At 37.7% G+C, this 18,796-nt stretch overlaps 2 protein-coding genes across 6 annotated transcripts in view; both read right to left on the bottom strand.

Annotated features, from left to right (window-relative positions):
• piezo2a (piezo-type mechanosensitive ion channel component 2a) overlaps positions 1–15,988 on the bottom strand; it is a 333,058-nt gene extending 317,070 nt beyond the window's left edge. For 2 of the 3 annotated variants that reach the window (XM_079805930.1, XM_079805931.1), the window contains exon 1: positions 15,485–15,696. In XM_079805930.1, the coding sequence (XP_079662056.1) occupies positions 15,485–15,551 (67 nt within the window). In that variant the 5' untranslated portion in view covers positions 15,552–15,696. Of the gene's footprint in view, positions 1–15,484 lie in introns of all 3 variants that reach the window. The other variant, XM_079805932.1, reaches the window with a different exon arrangement.
• impa2 (inositol monophosphatase 2) overlaps positions 1–18,796 on the bottom strand; it is a 246,568-nt gene that overhangs the window by 207,410 nt on the left and 20,362 nt on the right. Inside the window, exon 9 of one of the 3 annotated variants that reach the window (XR_013815657.1) lies at positions 17,560–17,894. The exons of 1 other annotated variant lie outside the window; for it this stretch is intronic. The gene's annotated coding sequence lies outside the window, so the exon portion shown is untranslated. Of the gene's footprint in view, positions 1–17,559; positions 17,895–18,796 lie in introns of those variants that run through there. One more of the 3 variants, XR_013815658.1, reaches the window with a different exon arrangement.

Here is an 18,796-nt window from a genome sequence, read left to right as displayed (position 1 = left end):
TGAATTATATATCATATTAATATTTAACCAGTAATGGTTCCATCTGTATTGATGATTTTGATTGGTCATGGTGTGCTGGAAAACTTTCATCTGACGGCTTTCTGAAATATAAAGTAAACATTTCCTTGTTCGCTAATCCGACCAGCCAGGCACGGCAACAGCGAATCAGCCAATGGCGTGAGTTTGGGGCGGGGCCATCTGTGTTTCTAACCAATGGCAGACGGGGGAGGGGTTTTGAAAACCTGTTTCAAAATAGTTCATTAGTATAAATCACACACACAGCTTTTCTAAAGGGCCGTTTACACGAAACGGAAAACTTTAATGCATTTTGGCCGTTCTTTTACATCTTACGTTTTGGGGCCTGAAAACGCAAACTTTTTCCAAGTGCACGTTTTTGAAAATAATAGAGTTATCGTCTCAGTGTAAACTACAACAACGCAAATTTGTGAAAACATGAGCAAACATCATGTGCATGCTTATAACATGTCCTTTACAAAGTGTCATCGCCATCTACTGGCCTGGCAGCAGAATACAGCCATTTTAATAGTTTTCGTGGATCCGTGGGAACAGGGATCATTTTAACAATGTTGCTGTGAAAAATGCAAAGGAAAAATGTTTTTAGTACATCGTTGTAATGTAAATATACCCTAAAAGTCTTGCCATGCAACAAATTACTCCAACAGATTTGTAAAATTACCAAAACTATTTAAAATGTTATTTAAAACAGCTTTATTGTCGTAACTTCCCAATTGAACATGTTAGAATAATATTGGTTGTTGAAATAAGTTTGGTGATGCCTAAGGAAAAAATGTATATAGACAATTGATTTACATAAAAAAAATAGGAATCATATTTGAGCGTACATGGCATTGGACGCTGAGACATTAAGGTCTAAATTTAAATTAAAAACTGATGCAATGTATAAGTGTAGCAAAACTGAATGATTTCAAAGACTTATTGCACATGCTTCGCTATAACAATATGTAAGCGCGTCAGATGTACAGCGCCACTGCATGATCTTGGCTTGAGGAACAATGGCCGCCTCTTTATTCTTCATGAACGGCGGTTCTTTGAGGTGTGATGTGCAGCGGGACTGTTGCTGGCGGCTTCGCTTTAATTGCTGGGGTGAGAAAAAGTCTGAATTTAGTTTTTGCTTGGCCAATGTTGCACAAAAGGTCCTTTCAGGTAGTCGAATGTATTTCAGAGGGTGAGCTGTCAGATTACAGACAGGAAACGTTTAAGATAAAACTGTATGAATAGTCCCACTATGTAGCATGTGTAGAAAAAGCAACACCCAGAAGGAACACATGGGTGATCAAAACGTATTTAATATAAAATTGGCTTTGGACCATTTCAAACCACCCTGTGTATGATGGCTCTCTCTGGAAATGAAATATGGCATCGTGTATATGATGTAGAGCCTGATTAAATGCAGCCGTGTGAGCGATCCAGTCCTGAATATGATATGGAAACGCTTTAAAACACGAGCAGCTTTGATATGCGATCTATATTGTGACAAATGGCCGTCTGGAAACATCAAAACTCAACGTAAGAGGACGACGTTAATCTCCACTGTCTCCTTCAAGACATCGTTAACATTTAGAGTTGCACTGTCTGGACTAGCTCAAGCGGAACTAAAACATCTTCCCATTGGGAGATAGAGTCGAGTGCCAACTGTACTACAAATGAATCTAATTTTCTGCAGGAGAAATGCTGCGATCATTGATGTTTTGCAAATTCTTCACTGGTTCCTCTAATCCTGAGAGCTTTTGTCTGCTGTCTAGGGTGGCACCCTGCCTGGAATCAGACACAAAGGAGCACGGAGACACGAGACAAAGCCGTAGTGAAGCCGTACAGTCTGACTAAGCCATGGCTAAATGGAGCATGACTCAAAACACTTTCTCTGCCATCATCTGTAAACGTAGGCCCTTGGTGACTGACTGACAGATTGTAGTGCGCTGTAGGAGAGGTGTTGAAGACCGAGTTAAGGTGCGGTCAGGTTTACCGTCGCTTGGCCAATTTTCATGGGAGAAATATTAACCCTTAAAGGGTTAGTTCACCCAAAAATGAAAATTCTGTCATTAATGACTGACCCTCATGTGGTTGGACACCCGTCAGACCTCCGTTCATCTTCAGACACAAATGAAGATATTTTAGTGTAAATCTGATGCTCTGAAAGGCCTCCATTGGCTCAATGCACTTTACACTCTCAAGACCCTTAAAAGACACTAAAGACTAAAGTTACAAAGTCCATCTCACTACAGCGGCTCTACAATAACTTTATGAAGAGACGAGAATAGTTTTTGTGCGCAAAAAAACCCTAAATAACGACTTATATAGTGATGACGATTTCAAAACACGGCCTCATGAAGCTTCGAAGCGTTATGAATCAGTGAGTCGATTCATGATTCGGATCGCGTGTCAAACTGCTGAAATTTGGCGCTCCAAACCGCTGAATCGACTCACTGATTCATAACGCTCCAAACCGCTGAATCGACTCACTGATTCATAACGCTCCAAACCGCTGAATCAACTCACTGATTCATAAGGCTTTGAAGCTTCATGAGGCCGTGTTTTGAAATCGTCATCACTATACAAGTCGTTATTTAGGGGTTTTTTGCGCACAAAAACTATTCTCGTCTTCATAACGTTATTGTAGAGCCGCTGTAGTGAGATGGACTTTGTATCGACGTCTTTAGTGTCTTTTAAGGGTCTTGAGAGTGTAAAGTGCATTGAGCCAATGGAGGCCTTTCAGAGCATCAGATTTACACTAAAATATCTTCATTTGTGTCTGAAGATGAACGGAGGTCTGACGGGTGTCCAACCACATGAGGGTCCGTCATTAATGACAGAATTTTCATTTTTGGGTGAACTAACCCTTTAAACGCATCCCGTGGGTCTTTAGTGACCCGGGACATCATTCACTTCCCTCCTCCTCACTCATTTTTCTTTATGTTAGACGTCAACCTCATTAGTATGCCTCAATCAAACTATTATGTGACCACAAAACCACTCATAAGGGTACATTTTTTGAAATGGAGATTTTTACATCATCTGAAAGCTGAATAAATAAGTATCAGTGCTGTGTGGTTTGTTATGATAGGACAATATTTGAAAATCTGGAATCTGAGGGTGCAAAAACATCTGAAAATCTCCTTTAAAGTTGTCCAAATGAAGTTCTTAGCAAAGCATATTACTACTAATAATACATTTGTGATATATTTACAGTAGGTAATTTACTAAATATCTTCATGGAACATGATCTTAATATACTTATGGTTGTTGGCATACAAGAAAAATCATTGTATTGTTGGCTATAGCCACATACTCGTGAGACGCACGACTGAGCTCCAGGGTCACACATGACAAGAAAACAATAATACAATTACAAAAGAATACCCATATTCCCATTCAAGGTGCAATATGTAAGATTTTTGCAGTATAATATCCAAACACCACTAGGCCAGTGTTATATATTTTGTTCAGTTGAGTACTTACAATATCCCAAACTATTTGTAAATGGTGAGATGCTATTTTTCCTGAGGAACCGGGACGTGTAAGGGCGTGGCCTGTCGATGACATCATATCCGCGTTAGTTTGCGGTTTTATTCTGCAGAAACGCTTTACTCTCACTGCAGTGTGAACAAGTGTCATAGCAGCGGCGAGAGAACACACAGAGTAACGCCATCCCATCATCAACACACTCAGATGAGTCTAATATGATCAACAGAGCTGCGTTACCTCACACTCATGAGCAGAGGAGCGGAAGTGTAGACTGTGGCATAATAAAAGTCCCGCTGCTCGCGAGGCGTGTGTTGCGTTCATCTTATTAACAATCGCTCCAGCGGTTCCTCAGCTCCACAACACTCGTCCTGCTCTGCTTCACTACAGTAACGTTAATAATCACATCCATCAACATGATTTCTGCCCCAGTCCTATCCCGAATCTTTCCCACCGGCTGAGGTGAAGACCACATGTCCCAAAATTCTGCGCTCAAACGTGCTGTCATCAAACTACGCCTTTGTTTTGAACAGGCGACCTCTAGCGGACGGAAAAGTTACATAGTGCAGCTTTAATGGGGATGTTAGAGTGTGTATTTGTGAGCTGGGTGGTCACGGGAATTTGCCGCGTTTATCGATAATAGACAATTAATCTTTTTGTACCTTTACTGTGAATTAGTCGAGAAATTACTGTAGGCGACCCATTTTACATTATTTCTGTGATGTCATATTTCTGAGTGACCCATTCACTGGACATTTTATTGTGAAATTAAATATATCATTTTGCAGAATTGTCACCACAGGTTCATTTTTCCAATGATTGATATTGTATCTGATCATAATAGAGACTATATTACAAGTTTTCTGAAATTGGTAGTGTTTGGCTATAGAGCCTAGCATTATCAATAGTTGACTTTAAAGGATTAGTTCACTTTTAAATAAACTCGTGCTGATCATTTACTCTCCCCCATGTCATCCGAGATGTCCATGTCTTTCTGTCTGCAGTCGAAACGAAATTAAGGTTTTTGATGAAAATATTCCAGGATTTTTCTCCATATAATGGACTTCAATGGGACCCAAACGGTTCAAGGTCCAAATGACAGTTTCAGTGCAGCTTCAAAGGGCTTTAAACGACACCAGATGATGAATAAGGGTCTGATCTAGACAAACCATCAGTTTCTGAGAGAAACCCAGCAATATTTATGATATTATTTTACCTCTTATCAGACGAACGTGATCATCTCTGAGCTCAGCCATAACTTCTGCTTAGTGAGGTCAAAATATGAGCCTGGTCATAGATATATCGATCGTAGATGCCTCATTCTACTGATCCGTAAAGGTGCTAATGAGGCTTCTACGTATACATCTATGACCAGGCTCGTATTTTGACCTCACTCTCCGGAAGTTATGGCGGAGCTCAGAGACGAGCATAAATAGCATAAATACTGCTGGGTTTCTCTCAGAAACTGATGGTTTGTCTAGATCAGACCCTTATTCATCATCTGGTGTCGTTTAAAGCCCTTTGAAGCTGCACTGAAACTGTCCTTGAACCTGGAACTTGAACCGTTTGGGTCCCATTGAAGTCCATTACATGGAGAACAATCCTGGAATATTTTCATCAAAAACCTTAATTTCTTTTCGACTGCAGAAAGAAAGACATGGACATCTTTGATGACATGGGGGAGAGTAAATGATCAGCAAAAGTTTATTTAAAAGTGAACTAATCCTTTAACAACATTTAGTTTAACTTGAGCTAACACATGTTTTAAACAACAGTCATGCACTAAAGTTAAACCTGGTTTAAAGGCCCTGGGTCAAACGTGTGTCCTAGTCCTCCGTCTCTTCATAGAGGCTCGTTTAGAGCAGTGGTTCTCAACCTTTTTTCAGTGATGTACCCCCTGTGAAATATTTTTTCAGCCAAGTACCCCCTAACCAGCGCAAAGCATTTTTGGTTGAAAAAAAAAGACTTAAAACAGAGCACTGTGCCATCAGTGTCTGATTTATTAAACTTTGGAACAGATAAACACATACAAAATTCAAACATTTGAAAAAAATAAGCTATTTCGAACATTTTAAATGATAATAATCCATGACTAAATGTATTGCAAATATTTCTCATCACTAAAATGTAGTGATTCAAACTAATAGTGAAAACAGTGACCATATTTCTGAAATGGAAAACGGGGAAATTTCCTATTTGAGTGGTCAAAATATCACTCAAATCTCATTTGTTATTATATTTTAATTAAAAAACAGGGACAATACATTTTTGAATGTTTTTGTTGTGGAGTCCTATTATATTAGTATATTAATATTAATATTAACATTAATAAGTATTATGATTTAGTTTGATTATTAGGATTTTTGGTCTGGATATTTTATTGTATATAAAAATATACAATAAAAAAACCACAAAAAACAAACAAACAATGAAAACAGTTAATGGTAAGCTAACCATTGTAAATAAGCAGTTCAAAACAATAATGTAAAAATAAAATAAATATGATAAATAAAACTATTCAACAAATATTGTAACATTTTATAATTGTATTTAAGTTTATACTATATAAATTACTTTTTTTACTTCACAAGTTTTACGTTTATGCTTGAAAATTATTCTTACTATCCTTAATTGGTCTTGTTATTTAGCATTTTAGGATTATTTTAAGCAGAAAGTATATGTATTCTGCACATGTATTGGTTTCAAGTGTAATTGTTTGGGGTTAGGGTTTTTATATTTAAGTTATAGTTCAGATGTGTGGTAATCACTGCGTTGTGACTGCGGAACTTTTAGGGACAAAACAATCCTGCACCTTGTTGAGGCTCTGTTATAAAGCACATACAAACAATATTACTTTAATTTAAAAACGAATAGTTAGTATGTTACTACCTTGAAAGCGACAACGAGGTTTCTTTTGACATTTGACGATAATGGTACTCTGTCTGCTCTCGACTACGTTCTTCATGAAGTAGCGGACGGCGCGCGTGCGCGCGACCAAGTAGAGTCAGCGTAGCAGCTGTATGTTGGTTGGGCGCTTTTTTCCAATATATCTGCGGGTTGTTTGGAACGTGCTGTAAAACGGGGACATTTCCGGGGACAACTCCAGTCGGGGATAGAACATTAAAAACCTGGAAAACCGGGAAACAGGGACGTCTGGTCACCATATCGTTGATCCAAGTGATTGACAGGTGATGCTAGGCGGCATATGAGAAGTTGGGTCAAACCATCCTGGTATGGGGGAGACTCTGGGTTTTTAGGATAATGAAATTGAATAGCCTACTGAAAATAAAATTCATTTTATGAACTTATACTTATATTTTCCTGAAATATTTATTAAATAATTATTTTTAAAGGATTTTTGCATGGATGCTACTTTTTAAATATATGTAGGCTATATTTTAAAATCTCACGTACCCCCTGGAGTGCCTTCACGTACCCCCAGGGGTACGCGTACCCCCATTTGAGAACCACTGGTTTAGAGGAATAATGAGAGCGTGACTGTGTACAGTCAGTCAACAACGTCTGTAATGATCCAAACACTCTCTGTAATTCTGCAGAGCCACAGTTGTCTAACAAAACACTGTGTGGTTGAAGTTTAACCACCTCCAAAGCCCAGTTTAAACGAAACAGAGACGTGGACTTCAGTAGTAGTGTACATATGAACATAAACGCTTCTACCTCTCGAATTAAAGCACTGTTATGATCCAAAGTGTCAGATCGCAAGTAATATTTCAACACAAAGTTTGCATTCGGACGATGGTGTTCCTGACCTGAGAAAGGCTGAGGAGAGCCATACAAAGGGAAGCAGAAGCAAATATTTGCACAAACTGATGCCGTTTCTTGAAGTTTTGGTTCTACCTTCGCCCTATAAATGTAAATAACTGTTGTTTACTTCCTGTATACGAGCAAACAAAATATATCCCGCAATAAAATATTTAGGTATCCCTAAAAACGCTGTTCACGTTCGTCACGTCCCACCCAAGAGCTGGATCCGGCGGAGGTCTAGTGTTTACAGAAATCACTCACAGTTGTGTTTATGACGCTCGAGTGATCGAGCCCGTACTGATAACATTTCACAATCAATCATTCGGTTCAAACGGGGCGCATGCTTTATTTGGACTAATAATGTGAGTGTCTTTTTAGAAACGGATGGTTTGTGGAGGATTTGACCTTTACAGCATCATTGAAAATGAAATAAAGACACTTTCATCCTACCGTACAAGACAACATCCTAATCCTCATGAAACACACACACACACACACACACACACACACACACACACACACACACACACACACACACACACACACACACACACACACACACACACACACACACACACACACACACAGGGTGAAATAGACCATTTCAACTGAACTTGTCGGAGCTTTTTGCACTGCATTCTGGGATTGCTATGAAGCAACAAAGTGCAACAGTTGGGTTATGGATGTATGAGTGACAATCATTTTCTTAATTTTTAATGTTAACATACAGTATAAACCGCAACTGTAATCTATGAGGTTGTTAGTCGATGCTCACTGCAAAAAAATGCTATTTTCTGTCTTGTTTCTGGTCCAAATATCAAAGAATTCTTAAATCAAGATGCATTTGCTAGATGAGTAAAATGACATAAGGTCAGGCCCAGAATCAAATCACTGAGGGTGAAATCATCAAATCATCTGCTTCTGAAATCACTGAGGGTGAAATCATCAAATCATCTGCTTCTGAAATCACTGAGGGTGAAATCATCAAATCATCTGCTTCTGAAATCACTGAGGGTGAAATCATCAAATCATCTGCTTCTGAAATCACTGAGGGTGAAATCATCAAATCATCTGCTTCTGAAATCACTGAGGGTGAAATCATCAAATCATCTGCTTCTGAAATCACTGAGGGTGAAATCATCAAATCATCTGCTTCTGAAATTACTGAGGGTGAAATCATCAAATCATCTGCTTCTGAAATCACTGAGGGTGAAATCATCAAATCATCTGCTTCTGAAATTACTGAGGGTGAAATCATCAAATCATCTGCTTCTGAAATCACTGAGGGTGAAATCATCAAATCATCTGCTTCTGAAATCACTGAGGGTGAAATCATCAAATCATCTGCTTCTGAAATCACTGAGGGTGAAATCATCAAATCATCTGCTTCTGAAATCACTGAGGGTGAAATCATCAAATCATCTGCTTCTGAAATTACTGAGGGTGAAATCATCAAATCATCTGCTTCTGAAATCACTGAGGGTGAAATCATCAAATCATCTGCTTCTGAAATCACTGAGGGTGAAATCATCAAATCATCTGATTCTGAAATTACTGAGGGTGAAATCATCAAATCATCTGCTTCTGAAATCACTGAGGGTGAAATCATCAAATCATCTGCTTCTGAAATCACTGAGGGTGAAATCATCAAATCATCTGATTCTGAAATTACTGAGGGTGAAATCATCAAATCATCTGCTTCTGAAATTACTGAGGGTGAAATCATCAAATCATCTGCTTCTGAAATCACTGAAGGTGAAATCATCAAATCATCTGATATTATTTTAACTAATACTGCAGTGTTTATTCTAAATGATTTATGGTAGCACATCATGATTGTGTTAATAATCTTGAATCAGAGTAACTTCATCACATCTCTGATGGCGAGGGCGGGGCAACCTGTCACTCACATGAGATCCACCAATAGCAAACCACAACCATCCAATCAAATCCCCACAGACACAATCAAGCCCCGCCTACATTTGTTCTTGTTTGACAAGCGGCTGCTGTTTCATGCTGACTTTAATAGGATTCTTGTAGTTATTTCCCTCATTAAAGACAAATAAGTCAAAGTTTGTAATGTTGTGATGTTCCTCATACAGCTCAACCAAAATGTATTCAGACACATGCAACATTTTCTCACATTATCAGTTTATTCGCTAAAGTTTAGAGAATGGTAATAAAATATGACTCAAATTCATCTTGATAATGTCAGATCACTTTAATAGAAAGGTCAAAGGTCACATTAGCAATTAAAGAGCAAACACTGAAGCAAAAGCTCAAAGTGTCTGAATCATTTTGCTCCCAAACGTTTATCAGTTTTACTGGTATATGAAGAATATTTGGGACATTACCATGTTTATATAGTAATATGTTTTAGACGGTTGTAACAACGCATATTTGATCTCCTAAACTTGAATGAGCTCCTGCAACTGCAATAGAGGCGCAGACATTTCAAAATAAGAGTCCCGGTGTATATCCAGCACTGTTGCCAACACATTTTCAGGGGAAGTTGCTAAAGGCAGATCGAGTTGTTGCTAAAAGTTGCTAAATGACGTTGTGACATCATTGTGCTATGATTCGTCATTACGTAATCGCAAGGCAAAACTACGGCATTATGTAACACGTAGATATTATTTGAAATGCTAATTTAGATTTGTAAAATAAATTAAAGCAATGTGTTAGTTAATATGTACGGATCGAGCCCCACACATGACGTGCAAGAAAAAAAAAGTTAATTGTGCACAAAATTTACTCATTTGTTCCCTTTATAAATCGTGTGCACGATTTAGCCTACTAGTTTTTTTCCTGCATGTCATATGCAGGGCTCTGTAAATATGCTACATAAATGATCTTCCGGTTTTTACAGCGATTTCCACATTTCCACAGCAATCTTAAGGAATTATGAATGAACCGCTCGGCCTATTGAGCTAGCTTGTATGTGTGTTGTTTGGGTTAGAGTCACTTTCCAGAAGTTGCTAAAAGTTGCCAAATAAATTAAAAAAATTGCTAAATTTGTTGCTAGGTGCTTTTAGAAAAAAAAGTTGCTAAGGTAGTCTGAAAAGTTGCTAAATATAGCAACAAAATTGCTAAGTTGGCAACACTGATTTCGAGTTTGTTTGTAATTAAAAGTCACGCATTATATATTAGTTTTTGCTTACACAATAAACTGTATTTAATTTAATTCCCATTTAATTCATAGTCAGGAGGAAAGACCAGTATTAGACACATATTCAATAAAGTATCAGGGTTATAATAGTTCACTAAAACCATTAAAAAAAATCGTCATTACTTGAAATTAAATAAATGTTAACTGAAATAAAAAAAGTAATAAACGTATTTGAAGCTTTAGCTAAACCTGATATGGCCTACTAACTAAAACAGAAATACAAAGTTATAAAAACAATATAGATGTTTTTAAAAAACAAACAAAAAGTGAATTGAGCTCTTTCGTGTATTTTTAATGTCAAAAACAAAATGATGTCAAAATGTAAGTTTAAGTGACAGTTGGTTATGTAATGCTTAAATGCTTAATTTATTACAATTTAACTAAACTCATTAGATTTTAGGAGACTAAAACTAGACTAAAACTAAAAACAATTCAGGTGACTAAAATATGACTAAAACTAAATGGCATTTTAGTCAAAAGACTACGACTAAAACTAAATCAACATTTGCTGTCAAAATGAACACTGATCTGAATCATTTGGTTAATGGATTATAACTCTTTAACAAAGACTTTTAATGGGGAAATGAATGGAAAAAATGCTCCCAGAACCAACAGGCTTTAGAAAACGACCCAATGTTCAACATCAGAGCGGCCTAGTTTGTTTAGCATAGGAAACACACCAAAAAACCCAGACTAGATCTGGACGTGGAACAGCTCTGTGTTCAGTAAACCAGACTCTGATCTGAACTCCACTGGGGGTTTTATCACAGATAAACTGTGTGTGTTTGGTGGGACTGGGTCGTGGGAAGCAGAGATCTCGACTGACAGAGATCCGTGGCAGAACGCTGAAGAAGCTCAAGCCCTCGCTATCTGTAAAACACACTGTGTGTGAGGCAGATGAGGCAGATGTTGGAGACACTATCAGCACAGCGAGGAGAAGCGGGTCACGCACAACAGAGATCCGCACATATAGCGGAGTGTGTGTGTGTGTGTGTGTGTGTGTGTGTGATCTGAGCGGAAGAGCTGCTGTGGGCTCAGCTCATGCTTACTTTAGCCGGAGTGTGTGTTTGGACAGACGTCGAGTGCAGGATTACTCATCCCACACTAAAAGAGTTTGAACTGGTACAGGAAAACACTGCTGGATGGAGAAACCGGGTCAAAACCGCACAAACAACACACAATGATGACCCGAGGAAACGCGTCTCAGTTCTGCCTCTTATACTTGGCACTATAAGTGCTGCTTTTGTGGAGAAATAATACAGACTTTTGAGAAGAGTATTGGGTCAAACTACTCTTTCGCTTCGTTAGGATTACGCAGGACAGACTGCAGCTTCACTATAGACGCAGCAATTTCTGGTAAATATTAACACAATATGTGCATCGACTTGGACTGGGCTTTACAGGAGCATTATATTCTGGGGAGAGATAATGTTGAGTAATGTTTGTTTGAGTGATCTGGTTATTTTATTTGGGTCATGCGAAGGCATGATTTTACAGTGTTGTAGCCAATCACGGGCATTTCTGTTGAAAATAATGACCAATCATACCAGGAATGAGAATCCATATCGATTAAAACAAGCTTTATATAGTCTCAAAACGCTGAATGAATTTTGGAGCAAGTTTACGTTTGACACGAATCTTCCCATCATCTACAAATCCTCTCATCATCACAAACAAAGCACAGACACGATTCAAATAAAGATTTATTGTGAAGTTTAGTCAGAAGTTTTTGTTTTTCATGACTTTGTGATTTTCCCTACAATTAGCCTCTATATTTAACACTTCAGTACAAATAAAGTAACACAAATAGACATTTTAATGTTATAATAGTAATTTTATAATCAGTAAAAATTCATTAAAACAAAAGAGAAAAAAAGGCTAATGAGTCAATAAGTGTTCCTCTTCCGCCATCTACTGGTTATAGTGTCTCATTTATTTTATCATTTAAATGTTGTTAACGTCCGAATGTTATTTTATGATACTCGATACACAACATGTGAATATAAATGAATGATTCTAGCATATACAGAATTGAACCCAAGAAAGAAGTTTTAAATAGTGTTTAAAAAAAACAGGGCAACCGATTTAATTCAACTCTTTTTATCCAGGCGTTATTGATATTCATTATTCATAAGCGTCATATGTTATACGTTGAATGGGCTACTTCATAGAAACGCTTTCGACAGAAAGATCTCACTAAAAACTGTTGAAATATGACGAAAGCATCTGGATATAACGTAAACAGTGTCTAATAAAACACATCAGATATTACAGCGCCAGTGTTGCCATGGTTACTACACAATAACACATCATTTAAACTCTGTGAATTTTAACATTCTTGAAACATTTGGGATAATGTACACAAGTCAACACATATATAACACTGATCTAGTGGCTTTTGGGTATTTTAATCCTAAAATCTTACATACTGTGCCTTTAATGACCAAACGGATCTTTATAAAAGTTCTGTTGCAGATGAAATATAATGTGTATAACATTGAATACACATATCTTCGTCAGGTTAGATACAAACCACTTTATCTAAACCTCTCAACTTAACCTTTGGACTCGCACATCCGCCATGTTTGTAGTTTTTAACCCTTTTTATTTGTATTTGTAGTTCTAATTAAATTCTCATCCAACGTGCAATGGGTTGTGGGTAATATTCGCCATTAGAGCGTGCACGGATCTGCACCTCGGATTCTGACCGGGGAAAAAGTCTAATAGCGAAAACTGTTTCGGACGGTTAGTGTGTGAATTGGGAGTTAATGAGGAAACTAAATGAACAACAGGTGAAGATAATCAGTAAGGGAGGGAACAAACTGACACATCTCAGGACACTAGTTCACATCGGTCCTAAACAGTATTCGGATATGTATTCGATTTTTAATAACATTAATACATTTGATTAGAACTACAAACATAGATTAAAAAAGTGTTAAAAACTACAAACATGGCGGATGTGTGAGAGGTTTAGATAAAGGGGCTTGAGTGAAGAATTATCAGTATCTAACCTGACGAAAATATGTTTATTTAATGTTATCCACATTATATTTCAACTTTTATAATGATAAGTTTGGCCTTTAACTTTTAAATGCATCGATTGCAAACACACGAGGAGAGTCTCATGACTGGCAGATGGACGGGCTACTACATTACTCTCTGATACAGCAGGACCTTATATTTAATGAGATGAGATGATTGACAGGGCAGTTTAAACGGTGACAGGAAGCACATAACTAATCTACAGAGCGTCCGTTAAAGATGATGAAGTACTCGTCTGTCACACACTCAAAATATGTACAATATCTTAACAAAAACAGCACTTTTAGGTCATAGTAGCGTTAAATGCTCTGCATCCACCATTCTAACCAAAAGCAAAAACAGCAATAAAATATTACAAGAGTGAAACAATATGCAAATATGTAAGAATAGCATATCTGCAAATTTAAATGAATAATGTGAGCATATTTTGACTAATTGGTCCTCCTTGTGCATTATAAATCAATAAACCCAGCAATGAATCAATCATAACTGATCATCAGAATCATAACTGATGGTTTATTTATCAGTCCACATGAGAATGAGAGCGTTCATCTACACGCTGTGTGAAGCGTCAGAATCAGTAAAACTCCACGTGTGTGTGAAACCGCTTTAAAAAGATTAAAAATGACTGTACATTTAAAAAAAAAAAAGGGTTCTTTATCAGTATTTTTGTCTTGTTTTCCAGTACAAAATACTGCATAAATACTAAAGAATCAAAATTACTTAAAATATTAAGTCTTGTTTACTGAAAAAAAATCATCAAAGTTAAGCACATTTATGTTTAAAACAAGAACTAATATCTGCCAATGGGGTCAGAAACATGATTGTTTTTAAACTCACTTTCCCAAAAACAAGACAATCAGATAAAAATACTGAAAATACTCAAATATATACTCAATGTATTGATGAAATACCATAAAAATGCCATAAAATTAGAAATGCATAAAACAAGTCCAATAAGTTATCTAGTGAACCGGTTACTGTTTATAATCATATTTGCAATTTTCTTGTTTTATGCATAAACTCACTTAAGTTTGGTGATTTTTCCCAAAAACAAGACTTGTGTTTATGATATTTGTGCTGGAAAATCAGATAAAAATACTGAAAATAGTGTATATATATATATATATATATAGTGCAATGTATTGATGGAATACAGTGAAAAGATGCCTTAAAATAGGAAATGCACAAAACTAGTCCAATAAGTTCTATATTTATATTGATTGTTCTTTTGAATTATATGACCACATTAAAGAATGTTTCTTTTTCTGACCCCATTGGCAGATATGTGTTAGTTTTCTTGTTTTATGCATAAACTCACTTAAGTTTGGTGATTTTTCCCGAAGACTTGTGTTTATGATATTTGTGCTGGAAAATCAGATAAAAATACTCCAATATATATATAATGTTTGCAATGTATTGATGAATACCATTAAAAATATGCCATAAAATTGGAAATAATGCATAAAAAAAGTAGTAAGTTATCTAGTGAACCGGTTACTGTTTATAATCATATTTACAATTGTCTTGTTTTATGCATAAACTCACTTAAGTTTGGTGATTTTTCCTGAAAACAAGACTTGTGTGAAAACCAGACAAAAATACTGAAAATACTATATATAATGTTTGCAATGTATTGATGGAATACCATGAAAAAATGCCATAAAATTTGAAATAATGCATAAAACAAGACAAAACTAGTCCAGTAAGTTATCTAGTGAACCAGTTACTGTTTATAATCATATTTGCATGGAATATGAGTATAAATGAGGTAATTTAATTCAAGATAAAATAACTTTTCAACAACAATAATAAGATGTAGGCTACTATAATTTAAAACTACAGATTTTTCTTTTGAGTGATATGAGCACATTAAACGCGTTTCATGCACACATGAATCCTAACTTGTGTTGTGTGTGTGAGTGTTGTGTGTGTGTGTGTGTGTGTGTGTGTGTGTGTGTGTGTGTGTGTGTGTGTGTGTGTGTGTGTGTGTGTGTGTGTTACCTGCAGCGAGGCACACTGGCAGCATGAGTCTGAACATGAGTCCACACACCACCTCCGAGGCCATCATATCACTGTAGAATCACTGCGATCAGAAGCACAGGTCTCTCCAGGTCCAGTCTGGACATGATCCCGGGTCCGGTCCCGTTGGCACGAGCTCCGCGTCGGATCCTCCGGTTCTGCGCTTACCTGTGGACCGGGGAGCTCATGCTCCGCTCCGGGGTAAAACAGCTGCTTCGCGCGCGCTACAACACATCAACAAGTTGCACAAGCCTTCGCTCCAAGTGTGTGTGTTTCCTCCAGAGTGTGTGAGGCATCTCTCAGTCCTCGGCGACTGTTAAACGCGTTTCCTCGAAGCCGAAAGTGCGTTTTTGTCCGTTGTGAGCGTTTTACGCGCGGTTACGCGGCACAGCTGTGCGCGCACTGGCATCTGGACGCACTTTTTCTCCTCCTCAATGAAGGACCGCAGGACCGAAGGACCACCCAGCAGAACTGACACATGCCTCCGCCATTCAGGGCTCGAGCTCGGGGTTAGTCCCGCTGAGGAGGAGGAGGAGGAGGAGGACACACACTCCTGGAGGAACGGAGAACGGTTCTGCAATCACGTGACTTATTTATCTATAAGACTATTATATCATTTATTTATTTATTACAAAGAAAGATTAAAAAAAATATGCTAAAAAATATTTTTTTTGTACATTTATATATATATATATATTTTAAATTATATTTTATTGTCAAACACGGTCAAATATTTCATTCCAGGATCCATTTTATTGCAGAGTTTGTAAAGTAATATTTGTAATAAATCAATGTGTATAATAGTGTGTGCAGCGCCACCTGCTGGCCGTCAAACGATCATTCATCACACAATCTCAGGCTCTCCTATTGGACGCGTTATTCACACTCTTTGATTTCTAGATTTAAATAACTATTTTAATAACTATAACTATTTTCGATTTCTCTTCTCATGTATAAATTAGTCCGATCAGGCATAACATTATGACCAGAGGAAGTGAATAACACTGATGATCTGTTAGTGGGTGGGATATATTAGGCAGCAAGTGAACATTTTATCCTCAGAGTTGATGTGTTAGAAGCAGGAAAAATGGGCAAGCGTAAGGATTAGAGCGAGTTTGACAAGGGCCAAATTGTCAAATTCGAACCTCGCAACTTACAGGACTTAAAGGATCTGCTGCTAACATCTTGGTGCCAGATACCACAGCACACCTTCAGGGGTCTAGAGGAGTCCATGCCTCGATGGGTCAGCAAACACAATATTATAATATAATATATATATAAAGTTTGGAAATATTACTCTTTTTAATGTTTGTGAGTCTCGTCTGTTCATCAAGGCTGCATTTATTTGATCAAAAATACAGTAAAAACTTTTAATATGTTTATTTGTTACAGCTGTTTTACACTGGAGTAATATTTCACTGTATTTTTGATCAAATAAATGCAGCCTTGATGAGCAGAAGAGACTTTAAAATCTCTCTAAATGATTATTTTACTGTCCATCATCAGCCATTATTGAGAAAATGTTATTTTATCAGTGAGTTTAAGACTCAGATGGGCAGTGATAGAGTTAATGTCATGAGAGTTGTGATTGGCTCAGGGGAAACTCTGAGCTCAACTCTTACGCTTAAAGTATATATTAAATCTGGCAGCTGAAGTGAATATAGAAAGTCTTTCCAAAGAATGGAGATCTTTGTGGATCGGAACAGACACCTGGAGACTGTAGGACTGAAGGTGGGAATAAAATCCAATAGAATTTGCCAAAGTTCAGCTGCATCATTTCCAAGAGCTCTTGCGTATGAATTTAAGCTGGAACTGTGAGCAGCATTTAAAGAGATCCAACATCATAATGAAATCAGTGTTTGTTCTGATCCAACCCAGTGCTTGAAGAGCGCCAGCGCGGAATTAACTGTCATATTAGATTAATGAGGCCGGATCAATCGAAATATAACATTTGAAAAGTCCCTCTCAAGTGAACAAAGACGGCCTACAATATGCATTTCATGATCATGAGAAATGAACTAAGGTGAGTTGTGAGTGAATAAAGACCGGACAGCATTGATTGATCAGTGTGTGTGTGTTTAATTGGTCACACCAGAGGAATGTGATCCACACCGCTGGAGAAACTACAGAACTCAAATCTCTGACTTTACACACCTCTATAGAGGAGCAGGAGAAGTGTCACACACAGGCTAAACCTGCAGTGTGTGTCGTCTCAGGAGCAAACACTGGGATTTGTTTTGTGTGTTCAGGTGAGATCGTTGAGAAATGAGGGCTGGGTTTCCCGAAACGACGCTTCGTTGTTCTTACGTTATTACTTAAAGGGTTAGTTCACCCAAAAATGTAAATTCTGTCATTAATGACTGAGCCTCATGTGGTTGGACACCCGTCAGACCTCCGTTCATCTTCAGACACAAATGAAGATATTTTAGTGTAAATCTGATGCTCTGAAAGGCCTCCATTGGCTCAACTTTACACTCTCAAGACCCTTAAAAGACACTAAAGACTAAAGTTACAAAGTCCATCTCACTACAGCGGCTCTACAATAACTTTATGAAGAGACAAGAATAGTTTTTGTGCGCAAAAAACCCCTAAATAACGACTTATATAGAGATGACGATTTCAAAACACGGCATCATGAAGCTTCGAAGCGTTATGAATCAGTGAGTCGATTCAGCGGTTTGGAGCGTTATGAATCAGTGAGTCGATTCAGCGGTTTGGAGCGTTAAGAATCAATGAGTCGATTCAGCGGTTTGGAGCGTTATGAATCAGTGAGTCGATTCAGCGGTTTGGAGCGTTATGAATCAGTGAGTCGATTCAGTGGTTTGGAGCGTTATGAATCAGTGAGTCGATTCAGCGGTTCAGAGCGTTATGAATCAGTGAGTCGAATCATGATTCGGATCACGTGTCAAACCGCCAAACTGCTGAAATCACGTGACTTTGGCGATTCAAACCGCTGAATCGACTCACTGATTCATAATGCTCCGAACCAATGAATCGACTCACTGATTCATAACGCTCCAAACCGCTGAATCGACTCACTGATTCATAATGCTCCGAACCACTGAATCGACTCACTGATTCATAACGCTCCAAACCGCTGAATCAACTCACTGATTCATAATGTTCCAAACCGCTGAATCGACTCGCTGATTCATAATGTTCCAAACCGCTGATTCGACTCACTGATTCATAATGTTCCAAACCGCTGAATCGACTCGCTGATTCATAATGCTCCAAACTGCTGAATCGACTCGCTGATTCATAACGCTCCGAACCACTGAATCAACTCAATGA

Source organism: Gobio gobio (genome assembly GCF_949357685.1).
Source record: "Gobio gobio genome assembly, chromosome: 23".
Taxonomy (NCBI): domain Eukaryota; kingdom Metazoa; phylum Chordata; class Actinopteri; order Cypriniformes; family Gobionidae; genus Gobio; species Gobio gobio.
Note: the sequence above shows the minus strand (reverse complement) of the source record. Positions and strands in the feature narration are given on the sequence as shown.